Below are 25,581 nucleotides of genomic sequence, written 5' to 3'. Positions count from 1 at the left end.
CTAAGCAGCTGGAGGATTACAAGGTCTTAAGAAACCAACCAAGATTTGTCAAGAATAAACAAATCATGTCAAACACATCTAATTCATTTCTGTGACAGGATAATCTAAAAAGTAGTAGATGTGATTTATCTTGTCTTTACTAAGACTTCTGGTGCTGTCCCACATGACATTCTTATGAGCTAACTGGGGAAATATGGGCTATTATGAAATCATTTTAACGTGAAAGCAGAGCGAGCTGAAAAATTCCGTGTACTGAGTATTCTTCCTTTATCAGATGTTGTCTGGTCATCTGAAAAACACAATGAAGAAGCCAGGATAAAGCTGTCCTTTGTGTTCTGTGCTGTTCACCATTTGCATTAGTAACCTGGAATGATAAGCATGTGCATGTTTATATATGTGAATGAATCAGGGCCGAGAGAAATCTTTCTAGAATAAATATTTTTAAGTAGGGAAAGTAAAATTCATTAAGAAATACCAAAGATTGGACCAAGGACTGAAAAAGGAACTGAATACACACATATTAAATGGGGAATTACTGACCAGGCAGTGATAGTTTGGGAAGGATCTGAGGAATTAGAGTTGCTGAGAAAATGAAAGGAAGTCAATAGTATGGATACTTGTCTGAACTAACAGGAGTGGCATATGTGAGACAGCAGAAGTAACTGATTTCATTTGGCACTGCTTGGGCTTTTATTGGTATAGATATCTAGGTCAGGGCATCATCGCTGAGAAGAAATGCAATGTGGAAAAGCACCTTTTGGGCACTACTAAGAAAACACAACAAGAACATCCGAATTTGTGGCATTCATTATCAGCAATTTATCTCTTGAGATTTAGGCTGAAACAAGGTTCTGCTGCTCTTCATGTCAATGCATCCTACTTGCCATTCCAGAACTGGCTGTGAGTACTAAAACTGTTTTACAGTAAAGGCAACAGTTATAAAAACACCAATAGCCCTTGTGCCCTTTAGGTTATAAAGCAAATACAATGCCCCAGTAAACATAAAGGGACAGACACAGGTCAGTGTAACACAGCTGCTAAAGTGAAAGCTATTCACAGTGAAAATGGTTTGTACACTGCATAGTTTAGACCCTAGAGCTGCTTCCCTGTCTTTCAAATATTGCATTTATATATAAGCCCACTCATTAGAAGTAAAAATGACACCATATGTATCCCCTACAGCACAGCATGAGTCACACCAGTGCTAGGAAGAACAAGTGGATCTCAGTCCAGCTGTTGTCATTTAAAGTCAAGTCCAATTCTGGGCCACTCTTTTCTGTGATTCCCATTTCTATTGAAGATACCAAGAAAAATGCCAAAAAAAAGTACGTTACACCCATGTCCATAAAATTTATCAACTTACAGACTCCAGGACAGGTATGTCATTCATTGTTTTGCACCAGTAAGCAGAGCAGTATACAAAAGCATGCAAAATTATTTATGGTACAGAAATTACTCTGTAAATTCAAGGAACTGGTAAACATCCAAACCACTCCTATTTTTCTAGGGAAAGAATTCCTGAGTGTTGCATGGTGGTGTTTTTGAGGACCCTGTACTTCTGTGAAGCATAAAGAAACAACCTAGTGGGGACATAAAACCCGGGCTAAATATCTAGTACAGATACTCAGAGGCAAGAAATGGTCATGGGGTTAAATTACAGTAAGCTGTGGGCTATTTTATTTTGTCCAAAAGTACATCTTTTACTTGATTCAACATAGTAGTAAGATGAAAAGAGGTCCACTGGCAAGGGAGGAAAAAAAACCCAAAATTTTGGAAATACTTGACACAACTAAAATAAATGACAGCTTTTTCAATATCCAATAAGCAGGCTGTAGAAGATGATGATTTTCAGTATCCATGGAGAAAGTAAAGTCTTTGAAGGTCAGTTAAGCACAAATGCTGGTCTGTTTAGTTAAAACCTGCACTGCTTGTTTCTTTTAATAGATAATATAGGTAATATCTAGCTTTCACTCTGAACCCATGCTTTAACACTCAGAATTTATCCATATTTAATTACAATTTTATCACACTAATCAAATAAATTTACTTTGTCCTCCAAGCAATCATCTCAGTATTCCAGTATGTAAAAAATACTTTCATTATGTTTATTATAAAAATATAAATGTTTCCACTACAAATCATTTTACATTAGTAAGAGGCCATCTACAATTGCACAATATATAATCTAAATGAGTAAGTAATGCTTTGAAATACAAGTTAAAGTAAATACATATTGCCAATCAAATCACATCTATACATTGCTTATTGAATGCTAAGTTACAGCACAAAAAACTAGATATGTTAACAGAAATAAATAAAAATGGAAACTATATTTAAAGATACAAAACCAATAATAGGGCATGTCATTTTATAAGCAGTTGCCTTTTGCTTGATGTCAATAAATGATGCAAGTCCTGTACAGGAAGATGGCCACACAAATTCTAGTTTCTCTACTCCACAATGAAGAATTGTACACTGCTATGTATACATATGTACACAGGGACAGGGAGTATAGGATGCTTGCAACAGAGGCCACTTACAGTATAAATCAACTTCTTGACAGGGAGAGAAAAAATAAATTTATTTTAAAACTCTCTACTAACAGCAAAGAAAAGCAAAATTGAATCTCTTTTTTTTTTTTTCTCCCAAGCATCAGTGAGATTTAATCTTTATGCTGAGCATGCCTAAACAGTGGGCAAGGAACACGACGTGATACATGACAGGAGGAGACTGAGGGTGGTTGATGCAAAGTTTTCAGTCATCATCTAAAACTCCAAGAACTGGTTCTGGGTTTTCAGGAGTGTTTCACAGATGTCTGCCCCCCCAGCCCACCAGCTCCCACCTCCTCGTGGTGGGGGGGCACCCCCTCGCTCCCACCCTCCAGCAGCAGAATGAAGCTGAAGAGAAATGTCATGAGGAACGTGTTAAAAAAGCTGTCCTCACACAGATAAGGTTTGCAAATGGATTTTGGTGACTTCAATTCACTGGTAGTTTCTGATTCAGAGCAATCTCAACCTGAAGAAAAGAAAGATTCTGAAAGAACTAAGCAAGGGAAAACACAGCTTTTCTCTTCAGCATGCTGCATTTCGCCATAGATCATGGCAGATCAAGTGTTCTTTACATCTTAAATGCTTTATTTTAATTTCCTTCCATTTTTCTTTTTTCTTTTTAAATTTCAACTTACTTTAGAATCTATTCATTTTTCTTTCAGAGAGTATTCCTAATTATTATCCTGCGAGTGTGTTTCAAATCCAGCCCTTTACAGTTTGCTTACTGCCAGTACTCATGAGGAAGTCCCTAATTCTGCTTCTATTTAGTAATGTCTGCTAAATGTTGTGTCTCTATGTTTCATAAGTCCTGGACCCAGACAGAACAATTTCAGCCCCACAAACCCGAGAAACTAATTATTCCCTAAGTTTAGGAGTTGGGAAGCTACGTGGAAGATGCTGAAGATGGGGGAGGCCTCTCACATCCCACCTCCCAATTTCCTTTTTCCACTGAGAGATGTGAATGCTCTCCTAAAGACAGGCTCCTTCCTGTTTTCTTTCAAGGAACAGGTGCCCAAGGGGCCTGTGCCAAAAATTCAGGTCCCCTACAGGATGGCAGCACCTGGACAGGGGTGTTCTAGATCAGATGTATGTAAAATTACAATCCAAAGCCCCACTTCACAGTTTAAGTCATCCTTTTAAACAATCTACTCCACCCTGGCTGCAAGTGATCACCTCAGCATAACTCCCCGTGGCTGTAGTAACACCTTCTAGTTCCCAGAACTGGGAGCAGAGCCTTCCAGATGGAATATCTCCCAGAGAACTCAAAAAGCATCATCAGCTAATGCAGGATGCAACAATCCTGGCTCTTTTTTTATATTTTCTAGGCAGATACACACTTGAACACAACCTAAGAATAAGGGTCCTTATTAAGGCATGAAAACAGGCTTTTTGGAAGTGAGATGTGCCTGAGTGGGGCAGATACTGATCTAGAGATTGATGCACACACAAGTGGCAAAACTCTAGCCTGGCTTAAAATACCACTCACGGCAAATGGAAGAAATCCCAACAAGTCCACATGCTTTGTCTACTGTCAGAGCTGGAAAAAAGACCATCTTTCTTTCCTTCTGTATTTCATGCATTATGAGTATAAAATTATCTAGTAATTAACCTTCAGACAATTTCTCAGGTTGAACCAATGAAGTTTTGAAAACATTTGGCACTTGGCAATAATACAGCCAGGTTAAGGTATTTAAGCATAAATATAAACAATAATGGAAAAAAAAACCCAACCAAAACCCGAAGAAAATAAATAAGCCTATTAAAAATTAAGACTTGTTTCTATTTAAATGAACACAGTTAGGCAAGGTAACATAATGGTGAAAATCTTTTGTCAACTAACTCAAAGTCACTACAAACTTTATTTCTGTGTTCCTTCCTGAAGCTGAAATAGCATGTTACAATGACATTATAGTAAATATGGCCAGGCAGGTTGTGAGGTATAGTCCTCTATTTTCCTTGCTTCTAAAGAAATAAAATACCTGTTACAGATCTCTTCTGTATAAAAATACTGCAAGTCTTTCTTTCTTCTTGTTTGCTGTATAGATCAAATACACAGCTTTTATGTCCATGTTTGCTTTTTGTGTTATTCAGTCACTTAAAATTCAAATGGCTCTAGGTTTTAGTAAGACTGATTTTTACTTGATAGAATTTTTTTAACAATTTTTTTTCTTTCGAAATTGTCGTCTGCATTAACAGTCAGTCAAGAGCACCCACCCTTTAGGATTGACAGATAGAAAACGAGTTTGCTCCTATTTTTAAGGCATTTATACTCAATACTTGAGTGTCTCAGTGGGTTTGAAATCTCAACCATTACGTTTGCAAAGCTGTTGCAAAGAGCTCCTTTAAATTCTGCCGTTTATCAGCCATCACTTTTGACCAGTGATGCAACTTTTCTCTGTGTTTCTCTCCTGAGCAACATCATTTTGGTACCTTACACGGGAACAGGGCTGTTCTTTGTGTGAGTTTCTAGAGCTTTGATACTGCTAACGACCTTCTTTTGAGGTCCCACAACTGTAACTCCAACTTTCTTCACATCACTGGAAAAAAAAGAGAAGACTTATTGTGAGTGGAATACTGTCTCTGTTTCCCAGCACTGATCTGAGCAAACAGCAATCAAGTTGCTCATTTTGCACTGGAGGAGCCTCCAGGTACAGTCATTTTGCTGAAACACAAGCACCTGTTGTGAAAAATACTGAGCCACTGTATGAAAATACAAGGGGGACACAAAAAAAGAGTGAAACCTCATTTAGCCTTGTTGTGTTTGCTTACCTGGAGGAGAAGACAATGAAATAGTGTTCTCCAGTAATACAAGCATTGGGATTTTGGGGCAAAGGGTTCACTCCTGGGCCAGCCTCTCTAACACCTCCATCCCCCTGTCAACCTGATTGCTTTTCCTGGGCACTGCTGACATTTTCCATTATATTCTGAGCCCTCTGAATGTTCCTCTGAACTCTGCTATCACCATTAAGACGTAGGGCTACATGGCTAAGCTTCCAGTGTCCACCCTGTCTTTCACCTCTTCTTTGTCCAGAAGGTCCGGTCTCACTGTACCTTGTACAACACAAAGCGGTTTCACACTTGTAAAGGGCCAATTAACCAGCAGCTCACAGGAAATTGGGCATTCCTAGAGGATTTCTGCACTGCCCCCAAAGGGTAATTGCTATAAAAAGCCATTAGCACCCTTTTTATAGTTGCAATAATACAGTAATTAATGGCATTGATGTGTTTAATTGTTGGTACCACGGCTGCTTACTTCTTCATAACTTGTGTATCCAGCTAGCCCAGCAAGGAATTAAGATTTCATTTGGCCTTAACATCAATACTTGATGCATTTTCAGGTGCAGAAAGAATAATACCCTACTCTCCCTTATCACTAGAACAAAGGTGGATTGCATTTCAAATGTAATAACATTGCCAGTTGTAAACTTCCAACTGTATCATGTTTAAATGTCAAAACTGGAGGCAGGAGGGAGTTCAGCCCCTGAATGATTATTAACATTCAGGAGGAAAACAGCCACAGAGAGTGTAAACTGTCTCACATGGTTTGATGGAATATGGGATGGGCAATAAAGGAAAAGATTGGCACATGTGCCAGCTGTGAAGAAACGCTCATATAAAAGGCAGTATATAAAAAATCAAGAGAGAAACTCCTAAACTGTGAGTAAAATAAAGTGATGCTGGTTACCAGATGATTTATGTGCTACTGTATCAAAAGAAAGAGGGAATTTCCTTGTCTTTATTGAGAAAAAGCTATAGGACCATGGCATTTGCACAGGTTTCCTGCAGGTGTAGTGAACTACAATAATTTGCTTTTGTATCTTTAAATGCAAGAACATTTTAGCTACCAATTGGTAACTGTATAAAAATGCTACTCTTATGCTTATGTTTGAAACTTGTACCTTCAGCCAAAACAGATGATGAAGAGCCACAGCCCATTCCAACTTACTCTGTAGAAATCTTGGCTATTGTGTCACAGGAGCTGTACTCCACCCCCGTGAAAATGTCCTTGCACTGCCCTGTCCGAAAACCATTGAGCCAATCCCCCGTCGTACGGAAGGCTGAAATGTCAATATTGCTTTGGTCCAGGAGAAGATTTGATGGCCTGAAATAAATAAAAAAAGAATGCAATGAAACTTAGGGAGCAGGGATACATACAGATTTATTTTGTATCTAAACTTAGAGCTAAACAAGAGCTTGCAGGCTGCATGTGGCTTTGCTATTCATCTGTGGAAGCTACAAATGAACTGTACTGATGCTAGCAGCTCTGACAAACCCTGTGTCATAATCATGCTTAAGAGCACCAGCTTCTCATGCCTGAAGCATCACCAATTCATTAAATGCTCATTTAAACAAAGCATTAACAAAGACAAGACTTAGATTATATATGTGTGATTCACTTAGTCCAAAGCAACAGACAAACGATGCACACTCTAGGCTCCAAGTCGACCACGTTGGTAGAATTTACTCATATCAAATATTCAGAATATTGCAGCCCACTGAAAAATCCTAAATGCTGCTACTAAGTTAGAAGCCCAAATAGTAAAACACTAGTGGCTTTAAAAAAATAGTACCAAGCCTAAAAATCAAATGTTAAGTGAACGTGTGAGACAAATGTAATGGCACGAGACTTGCATTCTGCAGTGCACAGGGGCAGAAATAAGGAGGTTTGTTATAAAATACACTCAGTCAAATGTAAAATGCAATTGCCATGCCTAGTTTAAAGCTGATGCTCACTCTGAGACTGAAACTTCCACAGGGATATTGTACAAATAATTTAGAAGTGAACCAAATCATCCTCTGCCTTTGAAATTAATGTGATGCTCATAATTTGTATCCAAGTTCTGAACTGCCATAATTTGTATCCAAGTTCTCTACTAGAGACAACAATGAAGAAATCAGTAAGAAACACACAAAAAAAGCAACAGAAGACACCAGAAACCTGCCCTGCCCTCAAAACATTAAAGAAGGGAAAGCACAGCATATCTGCACTGACACGAAGACTGAGCTGAGATCAGAAGAGGCAGCACACTTCATGTACTGTTCTCATGCTAAAACCATATCTTAGACACCTCCCTGATACCCAGCTTTAAACATCCTCCAGTTAAAGGCTCAGGCTTGATAATCATGCCCAAGATAATTTTAATCAGTAGCTATAAGGCCTGCATTTTATTGACTACTGTTTGTCCCATGAAGAGCTAATGCTTTTTATTTATAGTTTTCTGAGTATACTGTCTGGAATCCCAAGACATTAATTAAGAGTATTTATGAAGTGTTCTTAATGATAAAGCATGGATTTTTTTTTTTTCCCAGCCTAGTATGCTTTTTTAACTTAAGTCTAATAAAACAAGGTCTGACTCAAGAATCACTAATGAAAAAAAAAAGTATAAACAAGTTGAAATAGAACAGGTCTCTAGGATTAGGAATTAAGAATGGCCCAAAAGAGCTTTTATGTTTATTACTTGGATCAAAGTATCATCTTGACAAAAAAATATGACCTAATTTTAATGCAAGTGACCTCAGAATAACCAGCACTGTAAAGTATCATTTTTCTTCTTGTAGGAATCCAAACAAAAATTAGTTACTTTCCTCCTCAGAGAGGACATCTGGACTGTTTATCAATGAACAGGAATTTGCCTTGCTACGAAGAGTCTGTGATGTCTCCTCACACGCACCAAGGGAAAGCTGGGCTTTCAGAGCATCTGCACACACTGGCAGGTTTTTCCCCCTGACCCAGCCCCAAGACAGAAGGTCTGAACATGAAATTTATGGTCTGGGTGATGTGCGCCATGAGCTCACACTTTACTAGACAAATTAGACGGGCTGCAATCCGTGCAGCTGTAAACGACGTCCTGCAGGGTTCCACCTGATCTTTTACAGCTTTTCATAAATCAGTACCTACCAGTTTCAGAAGAGAGCCATTAAAAAGAAATCATGGAAATTACATGTTTGCTCAGGGGAAGTGAAATAGAACATTTCTCTAAATCTTTTCTTCTCTCCCCTCTTTTTAAACTCTTTTTACTTTGTCACTTCGACTATGATATACCCTGTCATGTCATCTTTCAACAGCCATGGAAAGACTTTCTATCCTGTTCATCCTGTGTGCCTGTCTACACAGTTGTATTTACTGACATGTGCTGCCCTCAAAAAAAATGTCAGCAACTCAGGTTAGAGAGACCAATTTAACAGTGAGATGCCAGTTACAAAATGCCCTATTGCTGAAAGCTTTCTTTGGATGTGCCCATCACTTTAACAGTTGGAATTAACCTTTGAGCCATCAGCAGTAGTGAAGAGAACCATAGTTTATTATCATTAGCACAGCTTTTTGTCACAGCACAGGGAAACTTTTGCTGCGCTATCTGGTAACAACAAAGATCACTGAAAACATAATTAGAGCCCTTCCTGATAAAGCATGAAAATGTCATCTCTGGTTGGCTGCTACCTGGTAAGAAAGAGATATACACTAACTTGTAAAATCCAGGAATTAAGACAAAGAAAACAAAAATGTCCTGCCACTTCTCCTGCACGAAGGGTGGTATTTCTGCAAATACACAGAGGAGTTGTCCACATACAATCTTTGTATTGTATCCACTTTGTATTGTAGGAGCCCTTCTCTTTCCATCTCTTTCTCACAACAATACAACCAACCTTCAGTTTTTTAATATGGACTTTCCCTTCCACAGTCCATTTCCTTTAAAAAAACATAAAGTAATTTCCTGTGGTAATTAAAAGCTGATTTTGTAAAGTTAAATTGCTCCCTGTGAGGGAGCCAACCTGTGAGCCTCGTTTGAACACACTACAGGCTTTATGATTATGGCAAGCTGAGGCACAGAATTCGGGTCTAACAAGAAGGCCATCTCCTATCTCAAGAGAAAAATAGTTCCAAAAACAACAGGTGGCATGGAAAGCAAATTTTAGTTTTATCTTCTACAGCAATCAGAATCATATGTGTGTATCAACAGGAGACTAGGAAATAAATGACATGCCAAGGAGAATTAGAGCTATTATGTTTACTTGATTATCCCTGGACCTTAAAGATAAAAGTCTTTGAAGTTCCCCTTCTTCATGTCCATTTTTACGGTATTCTTAGCAGAATCTGTAACTTGTTCCCTAAAAATACAATTCAACTCTTAGGGTGGCACATTTGCTTTTCCCAAGGGCCTTCATATGGTGCTTGTACACTCTCCAAATAACAAGGTTGTCACTACTCTTTGGAGTAAAAGGAGAGCTGGAGAAATGAAGAGGGGTAATACAAATAACCGAAGGAGAAAACAATGATGATACACCTCTCTAAATGTCATTCTGGATTTCTTGTTTTCTAGCTCCACGTTGCCTGTTGGTAAAAAGAATTTACCACAGCTTCCTCTAGAATAATGAGCAAATAACATTTCAACTGCCCCATAGGTCAGTCCTTCAGTCTTCCCTACTCCTTTTACTGCCCCTCAGAACATACTTTTTAAGGGGCTTATATCTTTCCAGCATCATGGTGGGGTAATAAATCTTATGCCTGGGTGGATCAATGCTCCTTAATTTAATTTTTCCCAACACCAAACCACTGCAGGCAAAAAAATATCAGCACATTGCTGAAATGCTTTTCTTTTTCTCATAATATAGCCTAAGCTATGAAATTTATTTTAAAGGTACAGAAATACAGGCACATGGCCATTTCCTGGTATGTGTAGCTGACTGACAGACCCTTACCAGCAACAAGTCATTACTGTTAGAACAGTCTATAGGGTCTTCAGAAGAGGGAGAGAAAAATGCCTCAGAGAGCTCTTAAAATGCTTTTCTGGCTCTTTGGTGTGAATGACTTGCCCTTATATCTCACATTTGGCTGTGCTGTAAATTTCTACAGACTTCTGCTACAGAATGAGTGGCATCAGGCAAGTTCTTTTTCCAGCATTTCCAGTACGGAATTGCCATAAACTCTAACGAGGGCTCTGTGTTGTAAACACAGCAGAGAGCTGAGAACAGCAGAACAAAATCCCTCACAATCACAATAAATAGCAATCCCTTACAACAAGACCACCTGTTGATCCAGCTGAATTACTATTTAAATTATACATTCAAATATACCCAACTTGGTCTGCTGTAAATTCCTGCCTGACTTTCTCCAGTGGAGTCAAATTAGAAGTGTGAAACTGCAAATAGATGTTTTACTGTCCCTGTTAACTGTGAGCCCCGGCAACTCCTAACTTTGAAAGAACAATGGGTGATTCGTGTCTGCCCCAGGCATGATATTAATGATTGCTGGGAAAATCAGGTGAAAACAGGGCCCTAAAAATCCCCTCAGTCTGATTCCTGGATTCCCTGCACAATCAAACTATGTTTAGACACCAAGGAGTATAATTTACTTCTTCTTCCATTTTCCTTTGTGATTTGTAGTGAAAGCTTTTTTTCCCCCTCCATGAATTCACTATTTTATGTTTAGCAGGCTTCAGAGAGAGAGAGCTAGTGTTGTAGGCTTACATTACTTGAATTCTTTCAGAGCAAGCAGTCTGGTTTAGGATAGAGATTATATTGTTGCTGGATTTTAAACGAAGCTTAAAATTTGCACATAATCTTGCTCTACACAGCGTTTGGCTGAACCCAGACATCCTGACAACCACAAAGCCTAAACCCTCTCTGAAACCTCCCAAGTAAAACTGAAATCTCCTTCCTTCAGCCCCTCATCCTGGGAGTTCCTAACAGGGAGAAACAAACAAACAAACAAACAATATTACAGCAGGTCAGCAATGTATGTCAAGCATCTGAAGCCATTTGACCTGAATGACGAAAAAAGGGAATGTTCAGCCAATACAAATAGACAGTTTTTTGCAAATATTTTTGTAAAAACAGGGCTTGAATTATGCTGCATAAAGGAGCAGCCTGAATTTTTTATTTGGCCTGTTCACTCCTCCTTTTTGAGTTTGATTTTCATAAATATCCCACCAAGCTAGAATACCAGTGTGTTTCACTGAATCATTTCCATTTTAAGTGGAAACAAACTTTGTGAGATGCAAACTACGAATTTTAAATTGCAAACACTGCCCCTGGACGCTGGAGAATGACACCAGCAGAGCAACACAATGACACGTTTAGCAGTGAACACTTGCAATCAATTACTCCCAAATCACAGGTCATCTAAAGACTGCTCAAGGAAATCACTCCAGCAAATAATCCACACAACACATCAAATTCCATAAAATCAAGGTAGGGTTGTAAACAACTTGCTAACACATCAAAGAAGGTATGAGGAATTAATTATTCATACACATTTTTGAACACTTGTGTTTTCATCAGGAGGAGTAACTGACCCTGACCCCCTAAATTTTCTGGGCTCCGTGAGAAGAATTTCAACTGTGCTTTTTCTGAAAATAAGTGACTTTCTGGTTTTTCTAACCTTAGCTGTAACAACAGTAGTAATACTTGAATTTTAAATGGAGAACTTCTAAGAAATCTGAACCCAAATCTGCCTGTAATGCTGCAATACAATCCAGAAATAATGTCTTTTTTTCCCCCTTTTTAGTGTCATGAATTACTAAAAAAAGATGTATTTTTTTGGATTAAAGAAAACCCACATAAATGCTCATAGATCAATTTTTTATTATTTTCATAGTCAGATTTGCTGCTTCCTCATCGTAGAACTGGAACTTGGAAATGAATGGAAGATGTGAAATTTGAATAACAGTATGGGATATACAGTTTTAGGCCTCTGATCGAAGTTTAAGGAGGCAACTACACATTTTATAAGCTTCAGTTCCTGAGTCCTCAATAAAATCTTAAGAGTTTTTATCCATGTACTTCAACTGTCACAAACACGAAGAGTAAGATCAAGCTGCATATTCATTATTGTAAATCAAGAATAACCCCACTGAACTTGTTAAGGTACCTCATTCTGGTAAAAGAAGAAATTTGGGGTTAAATTTTATTTCAGTTCTATGCATAGAAAAGGTGCATAGTTAACATCCATCATAATCTCCACTTTGAAATTAGCATAAATGTAATCCTAAATTTTTTTTTTTTATAAGCAGCATTATTTCTATAAAAATCTGGGTTGATTTCCCTATTTTTAATCAGTTTTTTCATTTGTATGTCTGTTCATAAATCCTACATTTTGCAACACACAACAAATTAAACTTTGCTTCAGAAGTTTCTAAACTTAGGAACACAGGAATCAGATTTTTAATGCTCTGAAAGCATGTTAAACCTAAAGACTGACTGGATAGCAGTTTGGCTGGTTGATTCAATGGAATCAAATGACTTACTGAAGCTTTCTGCCTTTACTGAACAAGTCTTTTCCATGGATTTCATACGAAAGGCAGCTCCATGCCAGGAGAAACAGATGTTGAATCCTATTAACAACTCCTGGTTAGCCTGTAACACCTTCATCTTCAAAGATTTGTGGCAAACTTGCTAATTAATTCTCCTGTGAGAAAGGTAATTTAAATTTCCAGAGAGATAGAGAAGTTAGCTAAACAAAATAATCATTTTTAAAAGCCCCAGTAAGGAAGCTGCCTTTGAAACAGATGAAGTTTTGACATTTTCCAGAATAAAATGAGGTCCAACAGATTTTGCAGAACGACTCATACTTGTGTTTCCAAACTGAGAACTGTTCACAAAATTTGAAGTGACACTACCTATAGCTTATTGATAAGTGGACAAAAAGCATCAGATGATTTTACAGAACTCCACATAAGCAGTAAGATGTGTCAATGACATTGCATGTCAGATACTTGGGCTCAGATATGAACTGAGAATAAAGAACTGAATGATAAATGCCCCATTAAAATCTCCTGCCTCTGAAATCCTCAATCTGCAATGTGAAATGAGCAGCATTTTCCATGAAAATCCAAAGAAAGTAACGAAATCTCCAGCTGTTAACTCTGAGCAACTTGTAAAAATGATGATCTTTTTTTACACAGAAGACTATCAGCTGTTTCTTTTCTGCATTTGATATATGAGACAAAGTCTTGCAATTCTGCATTTAGACATAACTATTAATACAGCTAGAAATAAACAAAAAGACACTTAATAGAGAAATATCCTGAATTCTCAGGTGCTTTTCCCCCCTTTTTGGCAATATAATTCTTTCCTCTTCTCCTAAATATGTGTTTGCAGTTTAAAGAAACAACAGCAGCAATACTTGACACTGACTTTCACTTTACCAAAAGCTTATATGGAAACAAGAGCAAATACAGGAGCAGGTTGAGGTTTTTTTTTGTGCAGATTCTGTGTCAGTTTTGCAATCAATCAGAGGCCTGGTAGAAATTCAGAATTTCTAAGAGTCACATGCTGGAATTAGAAACAATTTTCAGGGTTTTTTTCAAATGCTTTTTGTTGGCAGAGGCTGTGCATTAACTGGGCTATTGCTGTTTTATAGTGGGGTTCATGAAGACTAAATGCCTTCAATCCCACTGACATGACAGATGTGAACACACACAGAAACTAAAGGAAAGCTGCCACAGCATTTGAGTTGCCTGAATTCTGTATCACTACCCTTATACCTCAAGACCACATTATCTTCTGACAGCTTAATTCATTTTGGGGTACAGAAATGCTTTAAATATACTGGTAATCAGACACTATGTTTTAATTTTTTTTTAATTGCCATATAAGATTGATATACATAAAATTATAATATACATTGTAACTCTTGAGAGCCATCACATATATATTTATATCAGAAATATAAGTAAAAAAGTATGAAAGAGAAAAGAAAGAAAAAAGTATGAAAAATAAAATTTCATGAGTCCATTTAAGATTTGTACACAAAGTATTTCCAGTTGCATGACTCAAGTTACATTTTTTCCCCACACAAATGAAACAACAGCTAACAAGCCCTTTCAGACCATAGCCTCACCAACTTGCCAGCAGGTGGGTGGAGTGATTCTGACTCTCCAGCTTGAGTTAAAAAAACTTTCCATCTGCTTTGTATCTGTAAGAAATGCTCACAAATGTGAAGTAATGCACAGTGGACTAAAAAAAAAATAAGCTTGAGAAGAAAAATAATGAACCGGATCAAAACTGGAAGAATTATGAACTCACTTCCACCCTAAAGATGTCCAAGGACTCTGTTAGAAAAACGAACATCATGTTCAGAAAACAGGAAAGAACAGCAAGACATAAATCAAACAAAAATATCATGAGACTGTGCTTTAGAAAACCGCAGGATTTTTCCTCAGTTCTGTTCCTACTGTCCCTTACAGAGCTGGTGAACTCCAGGCAGCCTGAGGGACACAAAACACCCATGTGCCCACGGTCTTGTTAGAAAGAGCTCAAGGTGGCCACCTGATTAAAAAGTGAATTTTGACAGGCAAGAAAGAAATCAGCCATACTCTGTACTTTACAAGGAATAAAAATAAGGAATTTTCATGTGAATTTGAGATGAAACACAACACTAGGAAAGGTATTATGAAACGTTTGCTATGTTGAGGCTAAAAAAACCCTTTTGTCAAAGTAAGGTTCAAAAGCACATAGAACAGTCTGCAAAGTGATGATCAATAAGGATAAAAAACATCCCCTCGGGTATCAAGAAATTATTAGATGCTATGGAGTGGCCTGAAGGGATAGAAAACTGAAAAGACTGAAAAGGAAATAGAGAATTGAAGGCTCTGACTCCTCTCCTCTATTCCTGTGAGGTATTAGTGTAAGACATGCCTGGGCTGTGCCCTGGAATCAGATGTACAGTCAAGCACATCCTTCAGCTGAGGTCAGTTAACAGTAACCTACCCAGAGGACAGGGATATCCTATGCACCTCTGGCAATATGTTTTTTAATAGGATACAACAGTGCTGTATTTTAAACAAACATGAGCTCTAAAATCTGTAAGAAGACACAGGTTTTGCATCTGCAACAGACGTCAGGTTAAACATTTTCCTTGACCAAATACATTCTGAACACCTACAAGCATATGGTGGGCATAAAGCTCTAGCATTCCTCCAGTAGCACCACAGACATGGGTAAAAGAGAGCTGGGACCCCTATAATTTAGATTAATTGCTTATTCTGGGTAGGAGGAGAGGTGCTACGGGAGTGCTACAGCCTCAAATAACAACTGAGAGCAGCCATTTGAGCTGGTGCAATCCCCTGAGCCCTGGGGGCTGAGTCACTGAGTGCTTTACCCCTGCAGTGATGCCTGTCCCTCTCTGGTTGCTGACAGCAGAAGAGTATTGGCAAGAATCCCACTATGTCTCCTTCTCGAGGAGCTGCCCTGACTCGCCACCCTTTGGTATCAGTTACATATTTCTGTACCCAAGGCTACAGCAAGACCCAAACCCATTTTAAGTCTGGCTTCTCATTTTTCTTCTTCATTTTTCTCTGTCAGCCTGTCAAAAAGTGGTGCTGAACCTCCAGTGCTCAGTCCCTGGCCAGCAGCACCACTGGCTCCTGCTGCAGAAGGAGGGCATGTTCCCTGCCAGCTGTGGCTTTCTGCAGGACATGGATGGGGTGTAGAGCTGGATGCAGCTTCTCAGCCATGTCTGAAGTTTGAGATTAGTCTATTGCGACAATGGTTGTGATCCAAATGTGCATAGGACTGCCCAGCACTCCTCATTTGTCATTTGTGATTGTATTTAAGGATAGCCTAGGTTGACCTGCAGACACTGACAGGGCAAGAGTGAGATGGAGAGGTCATGGACCACACGTTCCCTGAACTGCAGTAAAGTCCTTCCTAGAGGGGCAGCACGACCTGCACCCCACAGTCCCCTGTCTGCCGCCAGGGAGTGAGGAGCTGCAGAAAGGGAGACTGCACTGCTTGGGAATGTGAAGGGATGTTACAGTGGAAAGGCAGTCGGAAGGAAGGAATAAAAATCCCCTTTGACGCTCCCCTCCTCAGAAATGTGCTCCATATCAAGGTGAAAGCAACAGTCTGCCACAAGGAGCACTTCACTGAGAGCTCAGCTAAAGCAGCTGTGAGAAGTTCCCTGCCATGTCAGCAGCCTCCTTCCTTCCCCATTCTGGGCCATGAGCAGAGACCATGGCATTGTGTTATGGATGTGGAGCCTCTGCGAGCTGTGCCAATAAAGAACATAATGAAATAGGAGCAAAGAGGGTGAGACAGAGGCAGGAGAGAACAATATCACACTGTGGAGCTCCTGCACAGACCCCAGCAGGTGCAAACAGCGCTCAGACTGAATTTGGTCTCCACTAGAGGATATCAGCTTTTCCTGGCTATGAACAAGGTAAATGGAAACTATGGTTCAACATTGTTTTCAGCTCTGCTGTGGTTCAAATCTGTAACTGGAAGAACAGTAAACAGGGAATATTTTGCTTCTGTTTGGAACACTAAATATGCAGCACGGGTTTTTGCAATCAAATCTCCAAACCAAAACAAGATAGTTACGATTCCCAACCCCCCTATTCAGCAGAATGCTGCAGTATATCCCTATAAAATAAATATTTGTACCAATCATTTGCCAAGATACTTGGAAGAAATGTACTTGACTGAGAAGATGGTGTTTAAACAGTTTGGTTGTTATCCCCAAAATGTGTTGCGTTACCTGCCAGGTAACAGAAATAATTGCTTCTATAAGTATGTTGGTTTACTATGTGTTAAAGGCTCATCAAACAAATTATTGAAACACAAGTAGTGTGCAAGCCATATTCTCTCAGTATATATTTTTTCTCATCTCTGGAGTGGCAGAAGGAGGTAATTATAATCGTCAATCTCCAGCTCAGGCTGCAACACAAAGCCAGGGGGCAGGGAAAAGGAGGCAATTTTACATCTTTTACATCATTCAGTGAGAGTATGACATTTTGCACATTTTATAAAGCAACTCACTTTAACCCTACTTAACTAAAGCTCCTCTTTCACCACATCCTCGTTATGCCCTTAGGTGCAAACGCACTCTTCAGCTGCTTGCTCTCAATGAGATAATTATTATCTCATTGGAGTGAAGTTCCAGAGTGTGTTGAAAAAACAGGATTAAAAATGAATGTTTTTAATGCAATTAGGAATACTGCACGGGTTGAAAGTTAATTCCTTGTTAACACACTGATCTAGCAGGGAAAGTAAGTTCATTTTTATGTCTGTGAGTCCTACTGAAAGCAAAAAGATTATTAATGTGATTAAAGTTAAGGTGACTTGTCAGAGAAAAGCATAAAAGTGTATTTGGACCCAACTAAGAAAGTTACTTAGGAACATGGCCAGCTGTAACCTATGAAATACTAAAAGCATTTAAAACACCACGAAAGGTCAGAAGGAAAAGGAAGATCCCATGATGGCCAAATCTGCCATCTCTATTTTTCTCAAAAAACTCTGCCCAATCTTACTATGGGTTCCATATCTCTAGCATAAAAGCTTTTCACAAATTGGATAAACAACAGCAAATATTTAATAAAAATAACAGCAATAATAAAAACGATAACAACATCAAATCCTTCTCTCAAAGGAACAGACAGGAAGCACTGTAGCCTTCAAGATTACAAACAGCTACAGTTTAAAGTTGAAGAGGCAGCAAACAAAGTGGACAAAGTCTAATTATGGAAAATGAAGAAGTCAAAGACGTTTATGTATGTGCAATGTAAGATGTAATGTGTCACCTTGCCGCCGCATTGGTGATTATTTTCAGACTGCTGGGATTACGGATCAGCTTGTCCAGGATGCTGACAATCTGCTCAAACTTGGGTCTGTTGTTCCTGTCTTTCTGCCAGCAGTCCAGCATAAGCTGATACAAGGCAGCTGGGCAGTCCATGGGAGGTGGCAGGCGGTACCCTTCATCCACAGCCTTAATCACCTGCACAAGGAGAAAAGTTTTTGAGAACTTAAAGGCACTTACACCGACTTGTTTTTATCAGTTCTGTGAGCATTAACGTGGACATTCTGTGTTTAAACAAATGTGTTTATTCACTAATTGTCTCGTCTTGCAATGCCTCTCGTTTATCTGCAAAGTAAACCAGGCAGCAGATTAGACATAGAGGAAGGGGAGTTAAGATACAGTGTGTGACTTTGAGGAAGGTGAGTGTGTAGAAAGGATCTCCAAAACTCACACTCAGTTGAACTAAATCCATAAACAAAAGCTGCAGTTAGTGGGTCCTTGCTTAAGTATGCCAAACTTCAAAAGGTCTTGAATTTCTCTCCACTGATGACCCTTAGCAGCACACACTTCCCACATTCTCCAGTGGACAGTGCACCCAAAACACCAACAGAATGAACAACCTACCCTGCAGAAAATCAACCTACCCTCTCAGGGGACATCCTGAACCGATAGACAGAAGTTCTTGGGGATGATCTCACAGGGCCAGAAAATATCAATAAAACTTACCTGAAGGAAAACTATGCATGTGCTACTAGGCAGTGCCAGCCCAATTCTTGTATCATTTTCCCAGACTGATAAAATTTGTCTAGATTGTCTATAATTTTTAAAAATTGACACATACACACAAAAGACTAGTTTAGAATTTACACTGTTCAGAAGCTTCTTTCACTAGAATCTAACACCTCTTGATCAGGCCTACCCCAATGGATTCAAACTAGAAAATGACATATTCTGTTAATCTTTCGTTTCTATCTGGATCAGTTAACTGAAAAGCAGGACAAACTATTCTGAGTCAGAACAGGGATAGGAAAACAGTTTATGGTTTAAGCAGCCATGAAGGAGAGGTACATAAATAGGTTAATCCTTCTGTTTCTGATTTTATTGTGATATTCTTAAAGGCATTCCAGTGGTATGTCAGCCCATGTAACAGGATACATTAATCTCCACAAACAGTAGAGAAAATGTTCAGGACCAATTAATAGAAACACATTGTTTTGTGCAGAGACCTGGATTCCAGAGGTGCATTCATTTGAAAGAAAGTTTTCTTCTCTTTTTCCTTGTTTAATATAAAGTACTACAGAAAATGTCTGACTACAACTGTTATGGACTTTTTTTTTTTTTTTTTAAATTTAGGGCTAGTAACAATATATATCAGCTCCCTGGAGAATCTATTTGTATTAATGACTGCACTTCAGAAAATTTGGTTCATAAGTTACTCCCGTGGAATAAATTTAAAATTAATAAAGCAACAGAAAAAGAATCAAAAATAGATATACTAAAAATCTTATTTGGGGAAATGTTATGCTTCTTTAAAAAATACTGGGAGAGATCCATTAATCATTTGGATTGCAGGGTTGGACAGTTTTACTAATGTAACAAAGAAGCCTGTATTGGAAGTCATCTAATCAGATCACTTTACTCTTTTTTATCCATTGATTATTTCCAGAAGCATTTTGGTTTCATTAAACTCTTAGTAGAAATGCTTTGCTTCTCTTTTTCACAAGTGCCAAGAGCAATTTATTCTGTGTATTTGACATTTACAGAAAACTTCTCCAGCATATTATATGAGTGGAACCAAAGGTGATCAACAGAAATTTAGGAGGGCTTTCTAACAATAAACTAAGGAATGTAAAAGGTAATGACCTCATTGCAGTGGAATTCTTTGAATCATCCTACAGAAAATCACCAATGTGATAAAATTCTCTATCAGAGCTCCAAAATACCCTGCTATAAAGATGGTGGCTCTTTGTTAAGTTCTAATGAACTTCTAGTTGACCAGGGAGTGGAGATTTTCATCTCCAAATCTTATTCAATCAAAACCTCAGAGCCACCTGGTTTCATTATGCTTCGCTTCCCTTCACAGCTTGATTCTTTATTTGAGAACATCACTCAGATAACAACAGACTTACATCTTGGTTGGACATCTCCCAGTATGGTCTCTCTCCATAAGACATCACCTCCCAGAGAACAATCCCATAGCTCCAGGCATCACTGGCTGACGTGAACTTCCGATAGGCAATGGCTTCTGGGGATGTCCATCGGATGGGAATCTTGCCCCCCTGGAAGCAGAACAAAATAAAATAATCTACAGCACTGCCATGAATATGATTTTGCGTGATTGATTATTTTACCTCTGAGATTCTCAGTTATCATTATAGTATGGCCAGTCTTCACGAGTGAAGATTTGGGAAGGTCATTAACCCTCCGAGCCCGCGCAGTGGATTGTTTAGGTGAGACCCAGTGTGCGCTGAACTGAGCCCACCCTTTCATCCTGAGGTTCATCTGCCGGGGCCGAGCGAGCTCGGACAGTGGCAGTGAGGTGCTCAGGACGTGGGTTTGTTTGATGGATGGCCTTACAGGGCTGACCAGCTCCATTGCCCGGGGCAGTTTCCCTGACCGGGAATGGAACCCGGGTCGCGGCGGTGAGAGCACCACATCCTGACCACCAGACCACCAGGGGCCCTATTATCATTATGCACTTACATATATATAAATGGGTAGCTTAATATGCACAGGTAAGAGTAAATGGTTAGCTAAGTATGGTTGGTTTTAAGTTCTAAAATGTTTGTAAACTGGCACTACAGTCATACAAGATTAAAGACTGAAAAACCAGTATGTGGTCCTTGTTTATAACCCAGGTCCTCTTGCAAGCACAAGAGGGCTGGATTTGGCTGCCAGTAAGGCATCCAAGGGAATTCCCTGTGGGTGTGGAACCTGCTTAGTTTCACTGTGTTTTCACCCCGTGTTTTCTGGGACATTCAAGGAAAATGAGGGGCCATGGTGTTGCTCTGTTTCACTAATGCCAAGCCTACAATTGCACAAGGCAGCCACTGTGACCACAGGCACAAATTTCCTGTTCCAAAGGTGCCTGAGACAGTCATGGGAAGACAGGTTTGGATGGGGTCATCTGTGCAGAGACAAGAGGGCAAAAATGTCACCTGAGGAAGTGGCTTTGATCACTTTTTACAGTCATAAGAGAAGCAAGCCATCATTAAATGATGTAAGAAGAGAATTGAAGGTACCAGTACAATTAACACTGCACTTGGGGGAACATCTCTCCCTGGTTATGGCCACCACTTGGTGCCATAGGTTAAATTAGTAAAATGTACACAAGCAACCTCAGGCTGAGTTTCTGGAACATGAAAATTAGAGGAAAGAGACAATTTCCAATGGTGCCAGCTTTTGTAGAGGTTTTCACTACTGATTTGTGAGTCAGACATGAGAAAATTGGATTCTAAAAGATAGCGGTGCAAAACTTGTGACTGAAAATTCTGGAGTGAATATATCTGAATACAGAGAACTGGAAGAGTTTAAAGTTGTTTCCAGCTCTAGGGGTACACAAAAAGTACAGAATATATTCTGAAGATTTCACACTAGACTAGCTATTGCAGTACCTCTCCAAGCCCCATTATACCACAGTCATACACCTATCCTCACAATAACCTGTGTGGGAAGGGAGTGCTCAAATTTTCACTGAGTAACCAGCAAGAAAAAAAGATTTAAATATATTAATGCTTTGCCCACACTCCCATAAAGTGTACCTGCACTGAGGATAGCCATACACTCACCAGCTTTATATGGACTAGCTTGGTTAAGAACAGCAATGCAGACATTGTTAGTGTTAATTAGAAACCTAAATGCAATCTAAATACACTGAAGCCTAAGCATCTTCATTTTCATGGCTAATATTGCCCAAATTAAATTAAGTATAAGCAACACAGGCAGGCCTGACTCAGGTCACAATTTAGACCCCCAAAATGTCACTATATATGTCTTAGAGGCTTGGCAAAGGTCAGGGAGGGAATTATCTTGGCATACAGTTTTTGTGGATACCATTCTATTTATCAGGCTCCCTACCAAAAGGAAAACCTTTATTTCACACTCAACCCTTAAAATTTGGTAAACACTGAATTGAGACATGAACTTGTGGACCAACAAATAGCACAGAGAAGATAAATGTCAGTATTTGAAACCACCATTTTATCACTGAAGCCAGATGAAGAGCTATTAGATGATGTTCTTTAGTCACAAAAAGTACATTGTATTTTCTATTCATTATAAATTTATTCACCATTTTCAGTGCTGCTCCAGAACATTACCAAGAACATAAAAATGACTGTATTAATAAGAAATATTATACCTGCTTTACAAATGTCCAAGGGTCCCTCAGTGAGTCCAAGGGACAATCAAGAAACAAGGGAAGCTCTCCTGTATCCTAGTGTTTTCACAACAAATCCTCTTACAGTTTTAGATGTTGGGCTGATAAAGACACCAGTAGCTCTTTTTCAACCTTTTTTCTACACATACTAATAGTGAACTCTGATTTCCAATAATTAATGTCAGTTCTAGGGGGATGCCATATCCTAAATTGACACAAAAACCCCACCACATCTGCCAGGCCAAGGTGCCTTGAGTTTGGAGTTTTCAGAATATTGCTCCTCAAAAAACTGAGTTTCCATGGGTGGCTTCAGGCTCACTTTTTAAATTTCATGTTAAGATACAAAAATGAAGCCCTTCTTGCATAACCCTAGAGAAATAATTGCCAGATACCACACACAAAAATGTGCTCAGGGTTAGAATATGAGAGCTTTAGACAAGGGCAGAAAATATCATATTTGATAAAAGGGCTTTACCTTTGTAATCTTATGTAAAAAGTCATTTATGCAATTGGAGAAACACATTTACAAAAAAATGACATTAATTAGTCTCCTAACATTTTGGGTCTGCTTTATTGCAGAAAGATTACCAACTCAATGAAACCAAGTTCTTCTGGCTTAGCTTTGGTGAAAAAGGAAAGTACATCAACCCCAGATTCCATTACAAGGAGTCAGTGGCTTTCAAATTTTCTGTGCTAGGTCTCAGCTGTAATCCTATACAAACAGATACATGTAGCATTTCCATAAACAAGACAAAAATTAAAAGAGTATTAAAATGTAGTTAAAAAAAATCAACTGCCACTGAGTAGAGTATAAAACTTTTATTTTGCTATTCTGCTCTCAAATTTATCATAAAAATGTCAATCTTATATTTGGTTATTTTTCAATAATTTAAAAACAACAATAAAAAAGTCTGATAAATACTTTTTAGACAAATAAGCATTTTAACAAAAAAAAAAATTGCCCCCAAAGGATTATGCAACATTCATGTTTTAGCAGATGTCCAAATATCAATATATGCAGAAGATCTGAAGAGTTTTATCAAACTAAATGCATGATTTTCTACTGCTGTTTCCTTTGAAAATTGTAGTGCTTGCTGCATTTCATATACTCTACTTTAAAATCAAAACCTATGATCATTCAGCATTAGACAATGCCTTTGCATCTCTCCCCTATTTTTGAGAAATACTCAACTCCTTTGAACAAATATAACATTTCCATTTTTCTGCTATATATTCAGTATATTCTTTGTAATATCCTTTACCAATATAAAAGATATCTTACATAATTTACCTTCACATAAATAAAACCAAACACTTTCTCCTAGACCAGAGAGTTGGAGCTGGAAAAACTAGGCTCCCAAATGTGTTTCTTTCCTTGTCTCTTATTTTTTTATTCCTCTTTTTCCCAGTCTCCTAATATTTAAATTACTATCATGACACCTGCTAATACTTGTAATTTATCTAGTGATTATTTTCTGAAGATAAGTACAGGTTGTATACATTTTTTTTGTCATAGTCTCCCTTTAAGGCCGTGCTTATCACGAAGCCAACTAAGCTGCCTGAATTTGAGTAGAAAGAAGGCTTTAGTATTAGAAATTGTAGGAGTTTGTTACTGCAGCTCAGAAACCCAGGCAGTCTAGGTCAGAGAACCTCTCTCAGGCTTTGAAATCAGTGAGCCAGCAGTAACCCGAAGTTTTATCTTCTGTAGATGGAGCTGTGATTCCTGCATTATCTGCCTAGTCAACATAATTCATCTAAAGCCAATGAAGTCCTCGATTTATTTCTAGCACGTCTGGCACTCCAGCACAAGGCAGCTGTTTCCAGGACTTCATAACCCATTCCAATATTCTGATTTATAATCTGCTACAGGGTGACTGCCACAGGCACCAAAGCCACAGGCCTGGGGAGAGAAGAATCAAGAAAAATAGATTCTAACAATAACCAGAAGAACTTTGCAGAAAAACCTGATGGTAAAAGCCTGGCATTAATTCATAATGCCAGGAAATAGGATAGTTCAGGAGATATCTTGCTGGTACAGAACAAGAGTTCCAGGTGAGTGAGACGAGTCTGACTTACCCTCTCACATGTCTGAAAATTATCTGATGCTACTTGTCAGTTCCTTCCTAATGATTGTTTTATCTTGAAATTATCTCCTCCTTGAGTAGTCGATGATAACAGAGCACTGTTTCTCTCCCTTGTGCTTATCAGGCAAGAGACTTTATGGAGCTTACTTTCCTGTCACACCCTTCAAAACATTCAGACTGTATTACAGTGGGTTTGCATATATAGGGAAAGCACAGCAGATTTCTGTCAAGCATTGGCTGCAGTAATTTCTGCATAACAGAAAGAACTTGTGTGTACCCTGTAGTACCCTCCTCACTCTGGCACTGTTAGCTGGGGGTACAGGCTACTGGAACACTTGCCATTCAAGCACAGTATTTTTAGAAATGATTTACATTTGATGAGAAGTTATCCATGCAAGTGTAATAACTGGACAGTGTTTTGCATTGAAATGCCATGAACACCAGTGATGTAGCTACCTATGCAAAGTTCCTCTACTGATTACCCAAATATTATGTCTTTGGGAGACATAATTACAGTCTCTCTACAAGTGTGATAGCTTAAATTTACTTCCACTTCATGCTGTGCCATTAGTCCACCCGCTTGTCATACAGACATCTAAAAATAATAAGGATAAAACAGATCAATTTGACAATGACAATTTTAATACAATCTTGGCCTTTCAATTAAAAGTGAATAGATATGGAGGATGGAGATAATTACAGTACATCCCCTCAGGCACAAAGACTCAGTAAAAAAAAAAAAATCCAGACAGTCAGTCAGCCTGATTCTCATTCTGGCTTTGCTTCTGTAAGCAGGCAGACCCCAAGCTGCCAAAGGCCTTTTGTGGTATTGTCGGTGACAATAATTCAGGAGGTAAAAAATGACCCTGTCAGGTAGGAAAGTTTCTTACAACTTCTGATTTCCTGAATTTCACATATGCACTTGTGATCTTTGCGTTGTCCCTCAGACTTCTCGTACAATAGCATGAATATCACAGATTATGCACTGATATACAAAGGGATACATAAAGTATTGATATATAAAAGGATCCATGTTCATTGCCTTTATGCAAAGCT

The 25,581-nt window shown here is 38.7% G+C and overlaps 1 protein-coding gene across 3 annotated transcripts in view; it reads right to left on the bottom strand.

Moving 5' to 3' along the window:
* Positions 1-1,372: 1,372 nt before the first annotated feature.
* The window catches only part of EPHA3 (EPH receptor A3), a 206,089-nt gene continuing 181,880 nt past the window's right edge, over positions 1,373-25,581 (bottom strand). For all 3 annotated transcript variants that reach the window (XM_051780236.1, XM_051780235.1, XM_051780237.1), the window contains 4 exons: positions 20,193-20,342; positions 18,068-18,261; positions 6,496-6,651; positions 1,373-5,086 (listed from right to left, as the gene is read on the bottom strand). In XM_051780236.1, coding sequence (XP_051636196.1) covers positions 4,981-5,086; positions 6,496-6,651; positions 18,068-18,261; positions 20,193-20,342 — 606 coding nt within the window. In that variant the 3' untranslated portion in view covers positions 1,373-4,980. The remainder of the gene's footprint in view (positions 5,087-6,495; positions 6,652-18,067; positions 18,262-20,192; positions 20,343-25,581) is intronic.

This window comes from Manacus candei, unplaced genomic scaffold (genome assembly GCF_025592945.1).
Source record: "Manacus candei isolate 608988 ecotype Guabito, Panama unplaced genomic scaffold, ASM2559294v1 h1tg000014l, whole genome shotgun sequence".
Lineage (NCBI taxonomy): Eukaryota > Metazoa > Chordata > Aves > Passeriformes > Pipridae > Manacus > Manacus candei.
Note: the sequence above shows the minus strand (reverse complement) of the source record. Positions and strands in the feature narration are given on the sequence as shown.